The sequence below is a fragment of the Pseudonaja textilis genome, chromosome 2 (genome assembly GCF_049901715.1).
Source record: "Pseudonaja textilis isolate UNSWEBS1 chromosome 2, rPseTex1.2, whole genome shotgun sequence".
Lineage (NCBI taxonomy): Eukaryota > Metazoa > Chordata > Lepidosauria > Squamata > Elapidae > Pseudonaja > Pseudonaja textilis.
The window spans coordinates 150,931,260-150,949,680 of NC_141991.1; the positions used below are offsets into that span (position 1 = coordinate 150,931,260).

At 39.6% G+C, this 18,421-nt stretch overlaps 1 protein-coding gene across 1 annotated transcript; it reads right to left on the reverse strand.

The window, feature by feature from the left end:
• Nucleotides 1-1,009: 1,009 nt before the first annotated feature.
• Nucleotides 1,010-18,421, reverse strand: LOC113446932 (uncharacterized). The gene is made up of 12 exons (XM_087925937.1): nucleotides 18,372-18,421; nucleotides 18,146-18,193; nucleotides 14,839-14,976; nucleotides 12,927-13,044; nucleotides 10,982-11,032; nucleotides 7,179-7,256; nucleotides 5,982-6,038; nucleotides 5,160-5,219; nucleotides 4,101-4,165; nucleotides 3,415-3,496; nucleotides 2,032-2,090; nucleotides 1,010-1,253 (listed from the first exon to the last, which is right to left on the reverse strand). The coding sequence occupies exons 1-12, from the start codon at nucleotides 18,419-18,421 to the stop codon at nucleotides 1,064-1,066; spliced, it is 996 nt and encodes a 331-aa protein (XP_087782063.1). The 3' UTR covers nucleotides 1,010-1,063.

Here is an 18,421-nt window from a genome sequence, read left to right on the forward strand (position 1 = left end):
TTTATTTATATATTAAATGCTTATAGGCTGCCATCTCCCTCAGTGGGAGACTCTGGGCAATGTACAGTATAAATATATTCATTGCTTTTATAGCAATAGCACTTAAATATTACTATTACTCCTTCCTCCTTTTCTTTACCCCAAAGCAACAACCCTATGAGGTAGGTTGGGCCTAGAAAGGGACTTACTCAAAGTCACTCAGCCAGCTTTTATGTCCTAGGGCGATACTAGAACTTACAGTTGCCTGGTTTCTTGTCCAGCACATACACCATTATGCCTCTTTTATTTTCTATAGTACATTCAATAGGTATCCAAAAGGAATAAGAGTAGAAGAAGTAGAAGAAGAGGATGAAGAAGAGAAAGCAGATCAAGCAGAAGCAGCAACAGAAGAGGAGGAAGAGGAAGAAAGAGAAGGAAGAAGAAATCAATGGTTGTACCAATAGTAATAGGAGCCCTTAGAGCAATACCCAAAGGGTTGCCTAGATACTTGGAAATTTTCAATTTATCAGGACTGAATATTCTGACTTTGAAAAAAAAACAACACTTTATTCGGAACTGCCTATAAACTCTAAGACACTACCTTAACAGCTCTTAGCTCCTTGGTTAGTACTTGAACTGTTAAGATTTTACCAGTCCCAAACTATGAATTGGATTAAATAATCATTAAATAACAACAACCATTGGCATTGACAAATTTGCCATCAGTCAATTGCAAAAGGTGGCTTTATTGGGAACAGCTTCCATCCTGTGACAATATCTGGAACACCATCAAACATCCACATCTTCCCATCCCAGATAGGCAGGATTCAATAGGTAGACAAAAATGCCAAACCCAGTCTATAGATCTGGCTGACTGTGCGACGAACCATAACAATAAATTTTTGGTTCCAAATTGAGACCAGATACTCTAGTCTAGCTATTGTAAATGAAAAACAACAACAACCACATAAAGGAAAGTTGCACAACCTAGTTTCAATTTCAGGTAAACAGAGAAGTTTGTGGTGATTGTTATTCAGTTTTATTAAAGGTCATTAAAGATGGGTGCATAAGTGCCTTCAAGAAGCTAAAGGGGAAACAACCTCTTGGACTGCAAGTAGAGCAGGGGAGTTGAGTGCAGCTGCAAGCAGGGCTGCCTGGAGTACCCGCCATGAAAGAAATGGAGAGGCAGAACTAACAGCAGGATCAGAAGCAGGACTTTGGCTGAGGCCCACAGCAGCCTCCAGGCAGCCCGGAGAGTTGGACGTGGGAAAGTGCTGCACAAAAAAAGGGAAAGAATGACATGTAAACAACGGCACAAGAACAGCATCAAATACAGCTGGTGGTTCCTAGTGGAACCATGAAAAGGTGGATTTACTTTTTCTTCATTTTTTTAAAATAAGTCATTGATTTAATATTGGAATAATGCTATGAAGGAACCATCTCTTTTTTTAATCAGGTTAAATTGAAAAGAGTCATCACTTTCTTCTAAATTATAGCCCAAGGATTTTAAAAAATGGTGAAGCCGTAGTACTGTCTTTTTTTTTTAATTAATTCAGGAGAAGTTTAAAGGGGGTGGGGGGTGAGGAATCACCAATCAGAATAACAGGTCACAATCATAGCCAAAGCAGTGGGAGGAACTGAAATCCAGAATGGGATTTCTTAAACTAGCTTTATTTCCATCTGGTTTATTCATGGGAGATTAATAGCTTAAAGTACAGAAAACACCTAACACAGAATTGGGGTGAAAGTTTAGATTAAGTAAGCTTTATACATCATGCAATTCAGCTTTTGGTCTTCTACTAATATGGTTAAAGCTTGTTGTGTGAATACAGCCAATGCCCTTTCCTTCTTTTCCCCATCCCACCCACCTCCAACTCTTCTGCTTTGCATCTACCTATTTTACAGTACCTGCATGTTTATTTTTTCTGGAGTTCTAGACTTAATATGCCACTCAACTTGTCAAGGCAACTCTATGCAGCTTACAGTCATACAATTAAAATATTGTATAAAATGTTAATAAATCATATCTCTGTTAGTCCATTGGTCACTTACATGGATGAGCAGTACTCTTTGGAAGTACTTCTGTATAGTTCCAGACTTGGAAGTCTCTTCTGAGAGAATAGGAAAAGCAAGATGTGAGATGCAAGAGTTCCACTGAGCACACTTAAGAAGAGTGTGTTGCTTTATTTCAAAGAACAGAGCATACAGATAGTCCTCAACTTATAACTATTTTTAAGCAACACTTCAAAGTTATGATTGGCATAGAAAAAGGTGATGATTTGTGACATCTGTCTTTAGAATTACAATCATCTCATCACTCCCACAATCACATGATTGCAATTTGGGCACTGGGCTACCACTTACATTTGTACACTTGTTGTACAGTCTTGCAGTCACATGATCATGATCTGCAACTTTCCCAGCAGGCTTCTTGCAAGCAAACTCAGTTGGGGAAAGCTGGATTTCTCTTAATGACTGCATGTTTCACTTAATGATCACAATTAAAAAATTGTGGTAAGATCAGGTCCAGTCACATGGTGACTCAATGATTGCATCACTTGAAGTCCCAATTGTGGTCATAGATTGAGGACTACCTGAGTGCAAACTAAGAGTATCCTTTGACAGTTTCTTTCCCCTTTAAGAAGCAAGTATCAAACTGAAAAATGTGGCAAAGATGAAGGCCCTCCAAAGATAGGATTTGCAGCTGTCATGGACTGGTTCTACAGCTGTGTGATCAAGTGCAATTGCCAGTCTTATGGACACAGAATGGGACAACTCGCAGCGGCCAACTCACCACAGCCAATTTGTCATGGCCTACTTGTTGTGGCCAACTCACCATGGCTAAGTCACCATGGGCTAACTCAACAATTCGATTTAATTATTTAAAATAATTTTTAAAGTATTTTTTAAACATATTTTAATTTTTGTCATTCACACTTCATTTTGCCCTTCCTTTTGCTCCTTTTCTGTTCTTCCTTTTGCTTATTCTGCTCCACCATTTCTTTGGTATTAATGTACTCTTGTCCCATGGTGAGTTATCCTGCATCAAGTTGGCCGTTAGCGAGTTGGTCATAACAAATTGTCCTAGACCCTTTTGGACAAGTATTAACTTCCAGCTCTGCTCCAACATACTTAAAATCACTGCAACCTCTGTCTATAGTGTGCATGTCAGAATGTCAAGGTTCCCATTGATACAGACTCTTGTTTTATTCCCATTGGCTCTTCACTCTTAAAATCATGATCCTGTGCCATCTTTTTTTTAAAAAAAAAACAGAGTTACAGCTCCTTTCATACTGACTGGTCAGAGGAAAATACCAAAGTATCTCAAGACGGGGGACTAGTTGGAGAAGGCACTGGCCAACTCATCCAAAGTTTTGTGTTTGGAAGAAGGTGGCATTAAGAACAATTGCAACGACCCACCCACATACTTCATACCATCTGGTCACACACTTGTTCCTCCCAAAGAAAGCCCCCTGCCGAGGTCACCATTTCTCCAGACAGTGCATCTTTCTGCAAACTAAAATAGAACACAGTAGTAAAAAGGTAGGCTATGTTTTCCTTGTGCATAACAAGCCTAGCAGAACAGAAGAGAATGTAACTTTGGACAGAATATTTTGTGACTTGCAACTCTGTAACTTATTCTTGGAATAATAGGAAAATATGAACTTGGCTTCTAGGTCTTTTAAGATGCTGATTAAACTTAAGTTTGAAGTCTCCAAAAATATCTTCTCTCTTATGCATGCATGGACGTGTGCACACACACACACACACACAAACACAATGTTTCTCGCAGATAAATACAATTCCACTGTCAAATGTAGCAAACTCTGATACTTAATTCCTTCACAGGATATTTTCAATGACAACATGTGCTAAATCTAAAAGATTTATGGGGATGTCTCTCTGCTTTTATTTATTTTCAGCCGACATTCCCAAGGCCTGTTTGTTGAGAAACCCTAAAATGGATATTACTGCTATTCGTGTTGTTACAGATGAGGAACTGAGTCCAAGAAATTGTGACCATACTAATTTTGGTCAAGATTTGGTCTAAGTCTCTGATGCTCTCAGTTCATTAATTGATCATCATAGCCAACTAAGAGGATTGATTAGGTCATTCTTACAGTGCTATTTCCTGTTGAACTTCCACCACACTGTCTTCCAAGAAGATGATATTTTGGTGCAGCTCCTTCATTGATTTAGAAAGAAAACAACAATGCTTTAGGCTTTCATATATATTTTTATCTTAATGTTTACACTAGTTCAACTAACCTTCAAACTCTCCTGAAAGCCCTGAGATGACAGGATACAGGAAGAGAGATTAATTTGAAGATCTCTAATCCTTAATAGTTTACATTGAATTGCATTATATGCCATCTAATTCTAATTGAAAATAATCTAAACCTGAAATCAAGTGTAGAAGAGAATTTTTCTAGGAATTTGGCAGATACCATTTCCATCATAATCTTCAACTTTTATCTACTGTTTCAGCACTTAGATTGATGTTGCAACTACAGATAGTCCGAAATTTATGGTCTCAGTTGGGACTAGGATTGCTGTCATAATCACTGTAGTCATAAAGCAAGATGTCACATGACCATATCAACATATGATGGCAATCCCAGCACTCCCCACTGCAGTCATTAAACAGGAATTGCGGGTATTTACTCAACTACCCACTCCAACTCAAGCCATTCCAGGTTTGGTCCCTCCCTTACCTCAGTAAGGTAAAGGACAGGCTCCAACTCCCAACACCACTGGTTTCCCACCCACCCCGCTTTTTGTATTTTGGCCATCCTGCACCCTCCCTTGGGGTGTGGCAAGTGGCCTCCGAACTGTGTGACTCTGGAGCTGCTAACCATGTCCTGGGAAGCCTCAGTCACCAGAGTCTATCCCAGCAAACATTTGCTTGCTTACCTGCCTTCTCTCTCAGTTCCCTGCACCAACCTTCTACCTTTTGCACCCAGCCAAAGCAGAAGCTGTCTTTGCTGTCTTTTCCCCCCCTCCAGGGTACATTTTCTAAGTTTATGTCTTATTTAGAAGACAGTGCAGTGCCTCATTTGTTTGAGTACTAATTCACTCTTACTTTGTGATTCCCTTTGATCCTGCATAGATTCTGTTAGCTTCATATATGTGACATCTCTGTTGCAGGCAACAAAGTTTGGGCCTAAAGGGAGTCATACCTGACTCTTCAGAGATAGTTCTTGGATTACCGTGCTTAGTTTCTCAATGTGCTGCTGTTTCTAAAATGCAAAAAATCAGAAGACTTTTATTCTATTTATATGTAGAAAGAAATGAGCCTTACAGACTTTGAGAGCATGAATGTGGAGGTGCTTCCATGCTAAAAACCCATAGAATTAATATATAATTAACTCTTCTAGAAGCTACAGGGAGAATTGCAATTGCTTTGTGAACAGGTTTGTTGTGTTATACTTCTTTGATGTTAATGTACGGTATTTTACAAAATACTAAAATACTTAGCTAATCACTAACCAGTTTGCTAAAATATGTAACTGAAAAGTGTAGTTTTTGAAATTATATTAGCATGTACTTATGTTCTATTATTCTTTCATCAACGTGGTACTTTGCAGTGGAATAAGTTATTGCATTAATATTTGGGGACTTCCCTGGCTGAGATTTGTGGGAAATTAATATGTATCATCAGGGCCTTTGTCTCAAATTCTTATATTCGATATTTCCATAACACTACTTTTATTGTGAATAAATGAACCTTGTAGTCTTAGAAGCTGCTTCTAAGCAATGACGTGTCTCTCAAATTAAAGTATAACTGGAAGGATCCAGGAAGAAGCAGCTGAGTTAGCTAATGAACAATAACCCTGTCTGCTAAATAACATATATAGGTTGTGAACTTTGACAAAATTGATTATTATAGAGACCTGAAAAAAAATCACCCTACCTTGACTCACATTTCTCAGCCAAAGACCCATGAGTACTTTAGTATCAAAAACAAAGGAGCTTTGAAACCAGAAACATTATTGATTTACCTGCCTGATCCTGTCATACTTTGTCTGCCACTTAGCTTCCCATTCAAACAAGTGCCTCTATGTTGGTGAAGAAAAAAATATATAATAATATAGTTGCAGCAACTTCCAGTCTTGAAATGCAAAGACACAGTCACAATTATGAGTTGTCCCTTAATATCTTGAGCATCTGAGATTATTTCTGGCCCAAAACTAAGACACAATTGTGGAGCTGTAATTTCAATATCTTCCACAAGTAAGCTGGTGAGAAACGATATTCTCAGAACATCAAGAATGCATTCAAACTCTTCACACATGAAGACTTTTTTCCCCTAGTAGCTCTAATTGCCCTACCAAATACTGTACTTCCACCTCACCAACACATTTTTAAGCCATACTGTAATGTATTCTGCCTTGGTGCTTCACCCTACTTCTCAAAGCACTGAGTTGCATATCTCTTCTTGATTGACAGCTCATACCAAAGGAAATGCCCAGGGACTACATGCTTGGACAGCAGCAAAAGGAGGGCAGCTCTCCAATGCATGGAAGCAGGGGCTGTGTAGTTTTGTTTCGAAGCTGAATCAAAAAGAGGTGTCCTTTAAACTTTATGTATTCCTAGTAGGGACATTTTCCATTATTATACTTTGGGGATCAGAAGGGAACCAACCATGGGTACAATATTCCTGCTCAGAGGATCCCTCCAAGCTCAAGAAAGCTCATTCCTTTCTCCCTTCCCATGAGGAGACCTACAGAGATGCCTATCTCCATTCAGATTTTTCCCACTTCCTGGAAAAGAACAGAAGATGAATTAACAGACTTCCTATTTCCCATGCTGTTCACTGCCCAACAGCTACAGCATCTAGTTATAGGGAATAGGGCAGCAGTAGAGCACTATTAATTTAATAATCTGCTGCATATGAAAATCTTACCTTGTCTTACTAAATCTGGCCCTGTAGCATGTGGCATAATATATAAACACATGAGTATATAATTCCTCCTGCCTGTGCTAAGTGGTTCTTCTCTTGTGAAAGAGAAGGGACAGTTACTCAAAGAAGCAGAACTGTATTTAGTAAGTGTGTGTGCAAAATAAGTACACAAGATAACAAATCAATGCTTAGACTTTCTATTCTTCCAAATTCTGTGATCATTTTTACATTAACTGTATTGATTTCCTAGTCTAGTAGGTCCTTATAACAAATATATAAGACATGCGAAAATTACCTTCAGTTCATTTCCTTCTGATCTGAGTTCCTTCAGAGCATCTTTGTTGGACTGCTCATCCATCTGTTGCTTGAAGACCTGTTGCTTGTAATTATTGCAAATAATAATAATAATAATAATAATAATAATAATAATAATAATAATAATAATAATCCAAAAGTTTTTATAGCTGGGAAGAAGGCATTGCTGTTATGTGGGCTCACGGATAGATGGTTACTTTTGTAGGAAGCAGGATACTGGTTTCTTGTTTGATCTTGTATACATTTCCACATCAGCCTGCCCTCTCAGAGATGAGCCAAGAACAGATTCTCCTAGACTAACATGTCTTTTGCATCTGCTGACAGTTTTACGTTTTGAAGAATGAGCAAATGAAGAATCTCGTATCAAAGACAATTACTGCTAGTGCTATGTTCATATCCTGTTCCCCCATTTGTTTCTGAAAAGGGCCCCTATGAACCAGAGATGGCCAACCTGCATCCAACTTAATTTGGCTTGGGAAAATAAGAACAGCAGTGGGTGGAAAGAGATTTTCCAGATTTCTGAAATCAGCAAAGATCCAGAATCCTACATAAGACAGGAAAGTTGACCTTATCTTTATAAATCTAGCCACTGTAGCTGGTATCTTAGTCAGACTATATTACTGCATTAGCTTTTCTGATCTGAATTTTCAGATTCATGTGAACTATATTTGAAGCTAGATTAGATTTGTAGTGTCATACAATTCCTGTATGTGCAATCACCATTAATTATGTAATTACAACTGTGAAATAATGCTAGATAAGCAACATATATCCAAATTTAATTTAACCATCTAAGTATAGTTCTGATACATATTTAACATTGACTTGGTATCTTTTTATTGACATAATGAGTCTTGCTACATGTTGAAAATTGCCACTCCAAGTAAACATTACCCCAAATTCAGGGTTGCATTGCTGATTTATTCTCATCATTCTTACACGGCTATAATTGGTTTCTTATTTAGCATCTGGTGTTTTGCATTGGTTTCTAAGGTTTTACTCCTCCCCCTTCCCATCAAAAGAGAAATCATTCAAGAAGGTGGAGCCTCCTCGCTGACAGAGCGTAGATCGTGACTCTCTGCGGCTATGGTCCATGCTCTTTCATTGGAGAACCCCGATCATTACGATTAGGGGCTGAAGCTGCCTTGGAGGGGCGGTAGAGTAAGGGGAAGCCGCAAGCTAGGTTGAGGGGAGCCGCATCTCCCCCTCTGGGCTTGGTCTTTTTCCCCCCAAAGACGACTGCAGTGGTGGTTTAAAATGGCCACCCCAAAAAGGAGGACTCAGCTGGATTAAGATTTGTGCAGGAAGGAAGAAAGAGGTGGATAACAACTGAACCAGGACAACTGGGCAATACAATTAAACAAAAGTACCCCGGGAATAAGGTAACATGGAATTTTTAAGAAAAGAAAAGTGAGCGGTGAAATTACAAAGGGACAGGAAAATATAAGAAAATATTTTTGACAGCTAAGAGGGGCTTCGAACCAGGAAAGGAAGAAGCTGGAACTAAAGATTTAACTAAATTGGACTAAAATATTTTGGGAATAAACAGGCATAAAATAAAGCTGGACTTAAGATTGTCAAATAATAATAATAATAAAGTTTACAAATTGGAGACTGGACTGTGCTGGAATATTGAGGTTCGAAAAACCCTAAATAAAAAAATAGGGGGAAAAGGTGAAGACTTTGTATAATGGAGAGTGCCACCTTTTGACAAAAACTTGAGCTCAAACAAAAGGGAAAGCATCCTGTTTCTGAATGAACTTGTGTGGATACAACATTAAAGAAATATTGAAACAAAGTAAGAATCTTAGAAAGTGAAAGCAGAACCAGAATAAAGAAAAAAGCAAGGAAAGACTGGCTGTGGGATTGATTGATATTTTTGGTATAGACCCTGGGCTGGAATAACTGAGAACTTTAGAAAATTGAAAGAAGAAAGAAGGAAAGTAAAAGTGGTTTTTTTTTGTGTGGACTTTAACGATCATAAAATATAAGAGTGTGTAATGATGATATCTCTTCAGGAATTAAAAATGGAACTTAAAAATATGAGAGAATTACTACAGGAAAGAAGCAAATCACTTTGCTCTGTGTTAGAAAAAATGGAAATGGCGATTGAAGAACAAGAAGAAAGAGCTTCAGAGGAGGAGGAGTCAACTCAAGGAGAAGACATTTTAAATAGACAATTAACACGAACAAAGAAGTGGGGAAAGAAGGAAGGTTAAAAAGTTGAGACTTAAGAAGGCAATCAAAAGGGGGAATACCTGTGAAGTCAGGAAAGGCAGAAAGACCCAGCAGAAAAGGGGAAAGGAAGATATTAAGAAAAAGAGGGATATAAACTGGAATAAGAAAAGATATGGGGAAAAGAGGGGGAGGAGAAGCAGTAAGAAACAGGTGCATGAAATAAAGAAATACAGAAATAGTAAAATGTTGAAAAGAAATTGGTTTTTTTAGAGATAATGGTTGATGAATTAAAAAGGGGATTCTGCGGGGTGACAAGGGGTAATAAGAATATTTCTGCAATTAAAAATATTTAGAAAATAGGGTAATATAGATACTGATAACTTTTATTAAAAATCAAGGGGGGAAAATATGCTGTGGAATCCAAATGAAATGATGTAATGATTATTATTGTAACTTCTTAAAAATAATGGTTTATTGGGAATCAAGATGAGGGAATAAAGGTATATTCTAATCATTGAGGTGTCACACTCAAAACAGTAAAAGTGGGGGAAACCTATACTTGGTTTTTTTTTAGTGTTAAAATTTGTATTAATCTAGAATTTATAAAAAGAATGTATAATGGAAAGGGAATATGACAGACTAAAGAGCCAACTAAATTAATAAGTTAATATAGACTATTAAAAGCAAGGAGAGACATTGGTAACTTTTTTATTATCATCATCATTACTATTATTATTATTATTTGGCAAACACATATTGTTTATCTTTATTTTTAAAATAAATATTAAAGGATTATATTTGAAATAATTGAAATGAAACAAAAAGATGTTTTGATTGAGATTAATGAAAGAGGTTAGAATTAATGTGTTTCTCTCCTTACTGAAAATTTAGTATGGAAAAGGTAATAATAGAATTAAGTATGCATATATGAATGTATAATTGCTGTCATATTGGTATGTAAAGGTGATGACCCGGAAATATGTTGTCCACTAAAAAGAGATTTTTGTTTTTAATGTGAAAAACTGAATAAAATTTGTTTTTTAAAAAAGAGAGATAAATCATTTATTTTTCCTGGCTTCCCATGATTATCCTTGCTTTTCCACCATTTCTATATAACCATTTCTATTCCACCATTTCTATATAACCAAATTTAGCAGATCTTCAAATGCCATGCAAAGACAATCTAGTTAATAATTGGATGGGAGATTAACAGGAAATCTTGGAGTTGGGGAATTGGGAATATATTTTTTTAAGGAGGCAATAAGAAACCCTTTCCATGAAACTGCTAAGAAAGCTACATGGGTTTATCTCATTAGATTCACCAGGAGTCAAATGGCAGGTACAATGCCAAATTTCTATTTCAGGTTGCAAATTTAGAGCTGAATATTCAAATGTTGGTTAATGAAATTTGGCATTATCTATAACATTAATATATTTAATCTGGTATGCCACTGTTATTTTGCAAGTTTATGTTTTATTATTTATTGTACTCAGAGCATAAATTGATAAGTGTAAGCCAAAGTTAATCCCTTTATTTTATAATCAAATGAATTCTAGAATAAGGGCAGCAATCTTCTTGAACTCTGCCCTTTCTTAAGTACTCACCTTTTTTTCCAGTTCTTTAACTATCTCAGCCATTTTCTGATTTTCCTTTTCCTGAAATTTAGCAAAGAAATGGAACAATCTAAATCCTGCTGCTCAGATTTTTTTTGTTGAACAATTTTAGTTTTGTATTTTCTTTTTATTATCAGCACTATTAACACTTAGAAATTATACTGTGTTGCACTTTATAATATTCAACATGATTTATGCAATTTGTATACAGTAAAGTCAGTATTATTATTGTTATTCCTATCCTGCAGGCTAAAAGTGCCACTAGAGTGGAGGGGCAAGGAATGCTGTGGGTCCCATTCCCTAGGAAGATACATCTGGTGGGACCCAGAAAAAGGACCTTCTCTGTGGTGGCTCCCTCTCTCTGGAACATCACTCCCCCAGAAATTAGACTGGCCCCGACTCTAGCACTCTTCTGGAAGGTGCTGAAGACCTGGTTGTAAGAATTGCCTCTCTTTCTAACTCAAGAAAGTAAAAACTCTTGAAAACGAAGTATTTCAAAAGGAACCTTTTATTGAGCAGAAGTGATAGCAATACATTCAAAGCAGTGTCTGGATATCCTTAGACGAGACAAGTAGAATTAAAGCAGTAGAGACCCCTCCCTTTAGCGAGATGCAAATTCAGCCAATCCACTGGTGTGCAGATGTTGTTGTACCAGCCACTCTGAGAAACAGAGAAGCACACGTTCCCATGGCCATCTTCTGCTGGCTTTCAAAGTGAAACAACCCACACGGCCCTCCCCTCTAAATATTCCCCAAGAGGTGAGAATATCTCTGACACCAGGATACAAGTTATAAAATAACAGTTGTCACAGGCAATAGTAATGAATCAAATTCAAGCCCTGCTCCCTTCTCCCAACTGAATGGCAGTATCACTTTTAGGGATCTGACACTGGTTCTGCCAGCAGGCCTGAACCCATTAAATGGCTTGTGTGATGTGTTGTCACCAGGGTGTGGGTGGGGGACTATTATTTTATTAATTTATTATGTGATTATTTTCTTCTATTAGTTTTATTTTTATATATGTTTTTATATTTGTGTAAGCTACCTTGAGTCACCATGTGCAAATAGGTGGCAATATAAATTTTCTAAAATAAACTAAAAAAGAATGAATATAAACTTTTATTAAATTTAGCACTATTTTCTTGATCTGAATGGCCTTAGTCTGAAATTCTCAAAAAGGGTAGTTTTTTTTAAAAGAATCCAATCTCTACTGCATTTGCCATAGCAAACATACTAAAGGCAGGTTTGAGATTCTCATCAGGAAGATGGCATGGCTAATGAGAAAGGAGTGTCAAAACTCTTGTCCAAAACATTTAGAGAGCACCAGAATGCCTATCTTCAAAGACATTGTTTTTATTTCTTCAAAATGTTACATATCAGATACAATAATGAGAAACCCACATACTGGCACGAATACTTCTCTAAATGTGATCAATTCACTCAAGGGTATTTTTAAAAAGTTGTTTTAACATGCCTAAAAGTGACGGTGTATCATTGGCCATTAGAAATGAAGACTAAAAACAGAACACTGAAATAGCAATTACAAACGTTACAAAAAAACACACACCCTTTATTGGTTCCTGTGAGTCTAGAGCAAGGGTCTTCAAACTTGGCAAGTTTAAGACTTGTGGACTTCAACTCCCAGAATTCCTGAGCTAACATGACTGGGGGAGGAATTCTGGGAGTTGAAGTCCACAAGTCTTAAAGCTGACAAGTTTGAAGAGCCCTGGTCTAGAGAGCCACTCTAACACCAATCTGTGTTTCTCCTAGAATACAAATTGGCCAAGGTTTCTAGAAAGCCATGTCACATGACATAACCAATTCTCTTATCTTCACCCCGAGGGGTAAACACAATAGGATAAAGGAGGAAGGAGGGGAAGCTGAGGACAATGAGGAGAGAACACAAAGCTCTTAAATTGGTCCCCTGAGGGGCTCACTTGCTTCTGTATATGCAACTGGCGTTGACGGCTTCGGTTCCGATACTCCTGCAGAACACCCTGGATTTCCTCCAGCTCCTCTTGCAATGCTTGCGTTTTCTTCTCCAGGGGCTTAAGACTGCACAGGAGAAAAGGGAAGGTTTCCTCACCATCTCCTATGCCAAGAATTTAATCTCCGAAGCACCTTACTCAGAAGAATCCCGGCCTTGCTTCAGATTTCTGTCCCTTCCATTTACACCTGGGTCAACATACTGAGCTCAGCCTTGCCTACTCCCTCCCAGCTAACCTTTGCAAAGCCTTGCAGTATTTTTTCAGTTAAATCACTATAAAGAAAAACCTCTACAAAAATTGCTTTAAATTTAGCCATAACAGAATAACATAGTTGGAAGGGGCCTTTGGAGATCTCCTCAAGCTGGAGACCCTGTGCCATGGATGTCAAACTCAATTTCAATGAGGGCCACATCAGAGTTGGGTTTGACCTCGTGAGGTCGATGTGGGCATGGCCAGCATGACATCACTCGTGTTGGGGGTGGCTGTGGTGGGCTGAGCACTTTGCCAGCAAAAACAGAGTTTGGGAGGGTCGTGGGGAGTCCTCACAAGCTCCGTTTTCACTGACAGAGGCACCATGGCCGGTCCTTCACTGCTTCCAGGGCAGCCCTGCAGGCCAGATCTAAGCACCCTATGGGCCGGATCCAGCCCCCTTGAGTTTGACATCCCTGCCCTACACTATGCCAGATAAGTGTCTATCCAGTCCCTTCTTGAAAGCCTCCAGTAATCGAGCACCCACAACTTCTGAAGGCAAACCATTCCATTGGTTAATTGTTCTCACTGTTAAGGATATTTCTTCTTAGTTCTAGATTGTTTCTCTCCTTGATTAATTTCCATTGTTTCTTGTCTTGCCTTCTGGTGCTTTGGAAAATGGATTGACCCTCTCTTTTTATGTTGCAGCCTTTCAAATATTGGAACACCGCTATCATATTACTCCTAGTTCTTCTTTTCACAAGACTAGACATACCCAATTCCTTCAACCATTCTTCATATGTTTTAGCCTTCAATCTCCTAATCATCTTTGTTCCTCTTTTCTATATTATTTCCAGAGTCTTTATATCTTTTTTATAATATGATGACCAAAACTGAATGCAGTATTCTAAATGTGGTCTTACGAAGGCAGTGGTGACTAATCTTTTCAGCACCAAGTGCCGAAATGGGAGTGCATGTGCACACTCAGGTGCCAGAAACTGGAAGAGCAGCTCCCCAATGTATGTGCATGGGAGCGCCAGAAACTGGAAGCTTAGCTTCCTGGCGTGCGCATGCACACCAGCCTCCTGGTCTTCCAGTTTCTAATGCGCATGCATGCCTGAAGACCAGCTGGCCGGCACGCACATGCACTCCGGGGAGCTGTTCTTCTGGTTTCCAGTGCTCCTGCATGCATGAAGACCAGCTGGCCGGCACGCGAAGGCTGGCATGCCCAGAGAGATGGCACTGTGTGTCACTTCTGGCACACATGGCATAAGTTTGCCATCATGGTACTAAGGCTTTATAAAGTGGAACTAATACTTCATGTGATCTTAATTCTATCCCCGTTAATACAACCTAGGATTGTGTTGGCTTTTTTGACTGCTGCCACACTCTGTTGGCTCATATTTAAATGATTGTCTACTAGGGCACCAAGATCCATATCACAGTTACTGCTACTGAGCCACATTTCACCTAATTTATTTTTCTTGCCTAAATGTAAAACCTTACTTTTCTCTACATCGAACAAAGGGTTCCTGATTGTTGACTAAATAGAAAAATGGCAGGCTGAATTATGAATAATTAATTTTCAAGGGTGCCCATTTTCTCTCCAGCTTTTTGAGGGATCAGCAATCGCCAGGAAAAATTGGGGAGGATCCTCCTGAGAGCCTCTCACCTCTTGGTCTGTAGCAAGGTACAAAGCTGGGCCTGATGTCTTAACAGTGCCTCATATTCCTTCTGCCAGACCTCACCGTGGGCAAGTTCTTCATGGATCCATTCTTGTAGCCAAGCATTCTCATCTTCAAAGTTCCTGAGTTTGTAGGAGAGAAAGTTGATGAGGAGTTGATGGGGGGCATTCTGGTAAAACCGAGAGGTCGCAGAAGTGATACTGCCTGTCCAACTGATAAGTGTGAGAAGCAAGAACTAGATGTTCCTCCAAAATTGATGAAAAAACAAGAAGAAAATGAGAATTGCTGCCAAGAGCCCTCCAGCAATATTAAAGGAGCTGTAGGAATGAATGCCTGGAAAGTACTGGTGATGTACTACAACAACAATCTCCCATATTCATCATATGTCTGGGCTATGGGGTAGGGTGATAAAATGGAAGCATTTTTTTTTTTTTTACAAACAAAACATCCAAGCCTGGCTACATTTTGCAAAATCTACATCAAGTCTGACAAAGGCATGTGGGAAAATGTGTGATGATCTGATGAGACCAAGGCTGAACTTTTTGGTCATAATAATCTCCAAAAGTATGTTTGGTGCAACAGAGTTCATCACCAAAAGTACACCATACTCACAGGGAAGCATGGTGGCACCATTATGCTTTGGGGCTGTTTTCCTCAGCTGGAACTTGGGGCATTAGTCAAGGTAGAGGGAAATGAACAGTTCGAAATATCAGTCAATTCTGGCACAAAACTTTCAGGCCTCTGTGAAAATGCTGAAAATGAAGAATTTCTCCTTTCAAAATGACCATGACCCAAAGCATGCCTCTAAATCAACAAAAGAATGGCTTAGCTGGAAGACCATCAAAGTTTTGGAATGGCCCATCTGAATCCAATTAAAAATCTATGGGGTGACAGAAAATGCCCTCACAAACTGACAGATTTGGAGCATTTTTGCAAGGAAGAGGGGCAAAGATTCCCAAGGCAAGATGTGCCATGCTGATAGCTTCTACTTCAAAATATTGGATGCTGTCATAAAATCAAAAGGTGCTTCCACTAAATACTACTTTTAAGTTTGCATTATTGTAAGTTTTTTGTATCCCCCCCCCCCAAATGCCCTGGAAATTTTGTGTACCTTTTTCCTGACTGATGCCTTCCAGCAATGACATCCCTTTGATCCTTTGTAAGCTCTTAGCAGACCATGGCTTCTGCTGTAAAAGGCAACTGAGTAACTCTCAGAAAAATCCTACTACAACAGCTGAACTTTATAAGGTCTGATCAGTCATTTTAATTTATGGCAAGTGTGCACTATTTTAATATCAGTTTGAATGTGATTAATTCACATTCCTCTTGATAAGAGGATGTACACACTTATGCAACCTTATTGTAAGATTATTTTTATTTCTCCCTTGTACAGCTTACAGTATATGTTAAAGGAGGAAAAATTCTGAAGTGATTTATCTTGGTTTGATTTTTACATCTCAAAAACCTTGCATTTTAATAGAAGTATCTTCTTTTATATCCACTGTATTTCCTAAAAGCTGAATTTGTTTCTTCCTTTCTTATATACTATGAGAATGTCCTTTCTCATACTAATGTAAACTTATTGCCAATCTTTTCTTTTGGCTAAAAATTCAAGATTCTTTGTTTCAGCATGTCTCTGTCTATAACAGAGGTCTTCAAACTTGACAGCTTTAAGTTTTGTGGACTTCAACTCCCAGAATTCCTCCTCCAGTCATGTTAGTTCAGGAATTCTGGGAGTTGAAGTCCACAAGTCTTAAATTTGCCAAGCTTGAAGACCCTTGGTCTATAAGTTGTTACATACACTGTCTGCTTATTCAGGGAAACAGCTGATTATAATTAAAACTGACCATATTCACCAATTGCATAAGATTGTTTTTTTATTTGTTCTGTGAAGATGAAGCCAACATGTTTTGCCCATGTGTATTTAACATTTTTTTAAAGAGCCCTGGTGGTGCAGAGATTAGAATGCAGTATTGCAGGCTAAATTTGCTCACTGCCAGGAGTTTGATCTGACCTGCTCAAGGTTGACTCAGCCTTTCATCCTTCTGAGATTGGTAAAATGAGGGCCCAGATTGTTGGGGCAATATGCTAACTCTGTAAATGGCTTAGAGTACAGTGGTGGGATTCAAAAATTTTTACTACCAGTTCTGTGAGTGTGGCTTGGTGGCCATGACTTGGTGGGCATGGCAGGGGAAGGATACTGCAAAATCTCCATTCCCTCCCCACCCCACTAACCTACTTTCTAGCTCCGTTCTCCTGTGCAAGGCAACAAAAGAAGACCCAGCCAATCAGCTGGGACTTGGGAGGCAGAGAAGAGATGGGGGCAGGGTCAGTCAGAGGTGGGATTTGCCGGTTCTCCAAACTACTCAAAATTTCTGCTGCCGGTTCTCCAGAACTGGTCAGAACCTCCTGAATACCACCTCTGCTTCGAGAGTGTTGTAAAGCACTATGTGGTGGTATCTAAGTCTAAATGCTATTGCTATTATTTATATAAATAGCAGACAAGAGAGGGAGGGGTGATCCAAATCAAAAGGGAATGTGAATCAAGCCTCCCTCCCCAAATTTCGAATAGGATGTGTAGTGGGAGAACAGGTTATTTGGCTAAATAGAATGTGGAAACAAAAGAGGTGGTTTTGGGGGGGGGGGGGGGGGGGGGGGGGGGGGGGGGGGGGGGGGGGGGGGGGGGGGGGGGGGGGGGGGGGGGGGGGGGGGGGGGGGGGGGGGGGGGGGGGGGGGGGGGGGGGGGGGGGGGGGGGGGGGGGGGGGGGGGGGGGGGGGGGGGGGGGGGGGGGGGGGGGGGGGGGGGGGGGGGGGGGGGGGGGGGGGGGGGGGGGGGGGGGGGGGGGGGGGGGGGGGGGGGGGGGGGGGGGGGGGGGGGGGGGGGGGGGGGGGGGGGGGGGGGGGGGTTTATTGCAATTTGTTCAGGTGTTGTAGGCAGTATATTATACATGGAACATCTCCCATTTTGTCCTCAGTAAGGTGAGTTGAAAGGTACTGTTGGTTCATTTGGTCAGCCAACTCCATGGTTGAATGGGAACCCAAGCCTGAATCTGGATCTCTCTAGTCCCAGTCTAAAATGGTAACAATTATACAAAACTGGGTCTAGGCCCTTGTACCTGTATGAAAAGCCCCAAATGGTTCCACTGTACAGCTTACAGTATATGTTAAAGGAAGAAAAATTCGGAAGTGATTTATCTTGGTTCGAAATTTATATTTCAAAAACCTTTCATTTTAATAGAGGTATGTTCTTTTTATACCCACTGTACTAAAAGCTGAATTTGTTTCTTCTAGCTGTATGAAAAGCCCCAAATAATTCTATTGTTGATGATGGTATTGCTATTCCTGTACAGGTAAGGGACAAGTGTAAATATTGTATCTAGTTTGATCCACACCACTCCCTATTCAGTATGCTAAAGATATCTGTTTTCTGTGACATATTTCCCATGGCCTGACCACTTCCCATATTCACAATTAGCTCTTTCTCACAATCAGGCTGCAAAGAAATGTTGTTAAAACACACCCAGGACTTCCTTGCTTGAGTTTACTGCTTCGACTCAGCGCCATATTCAT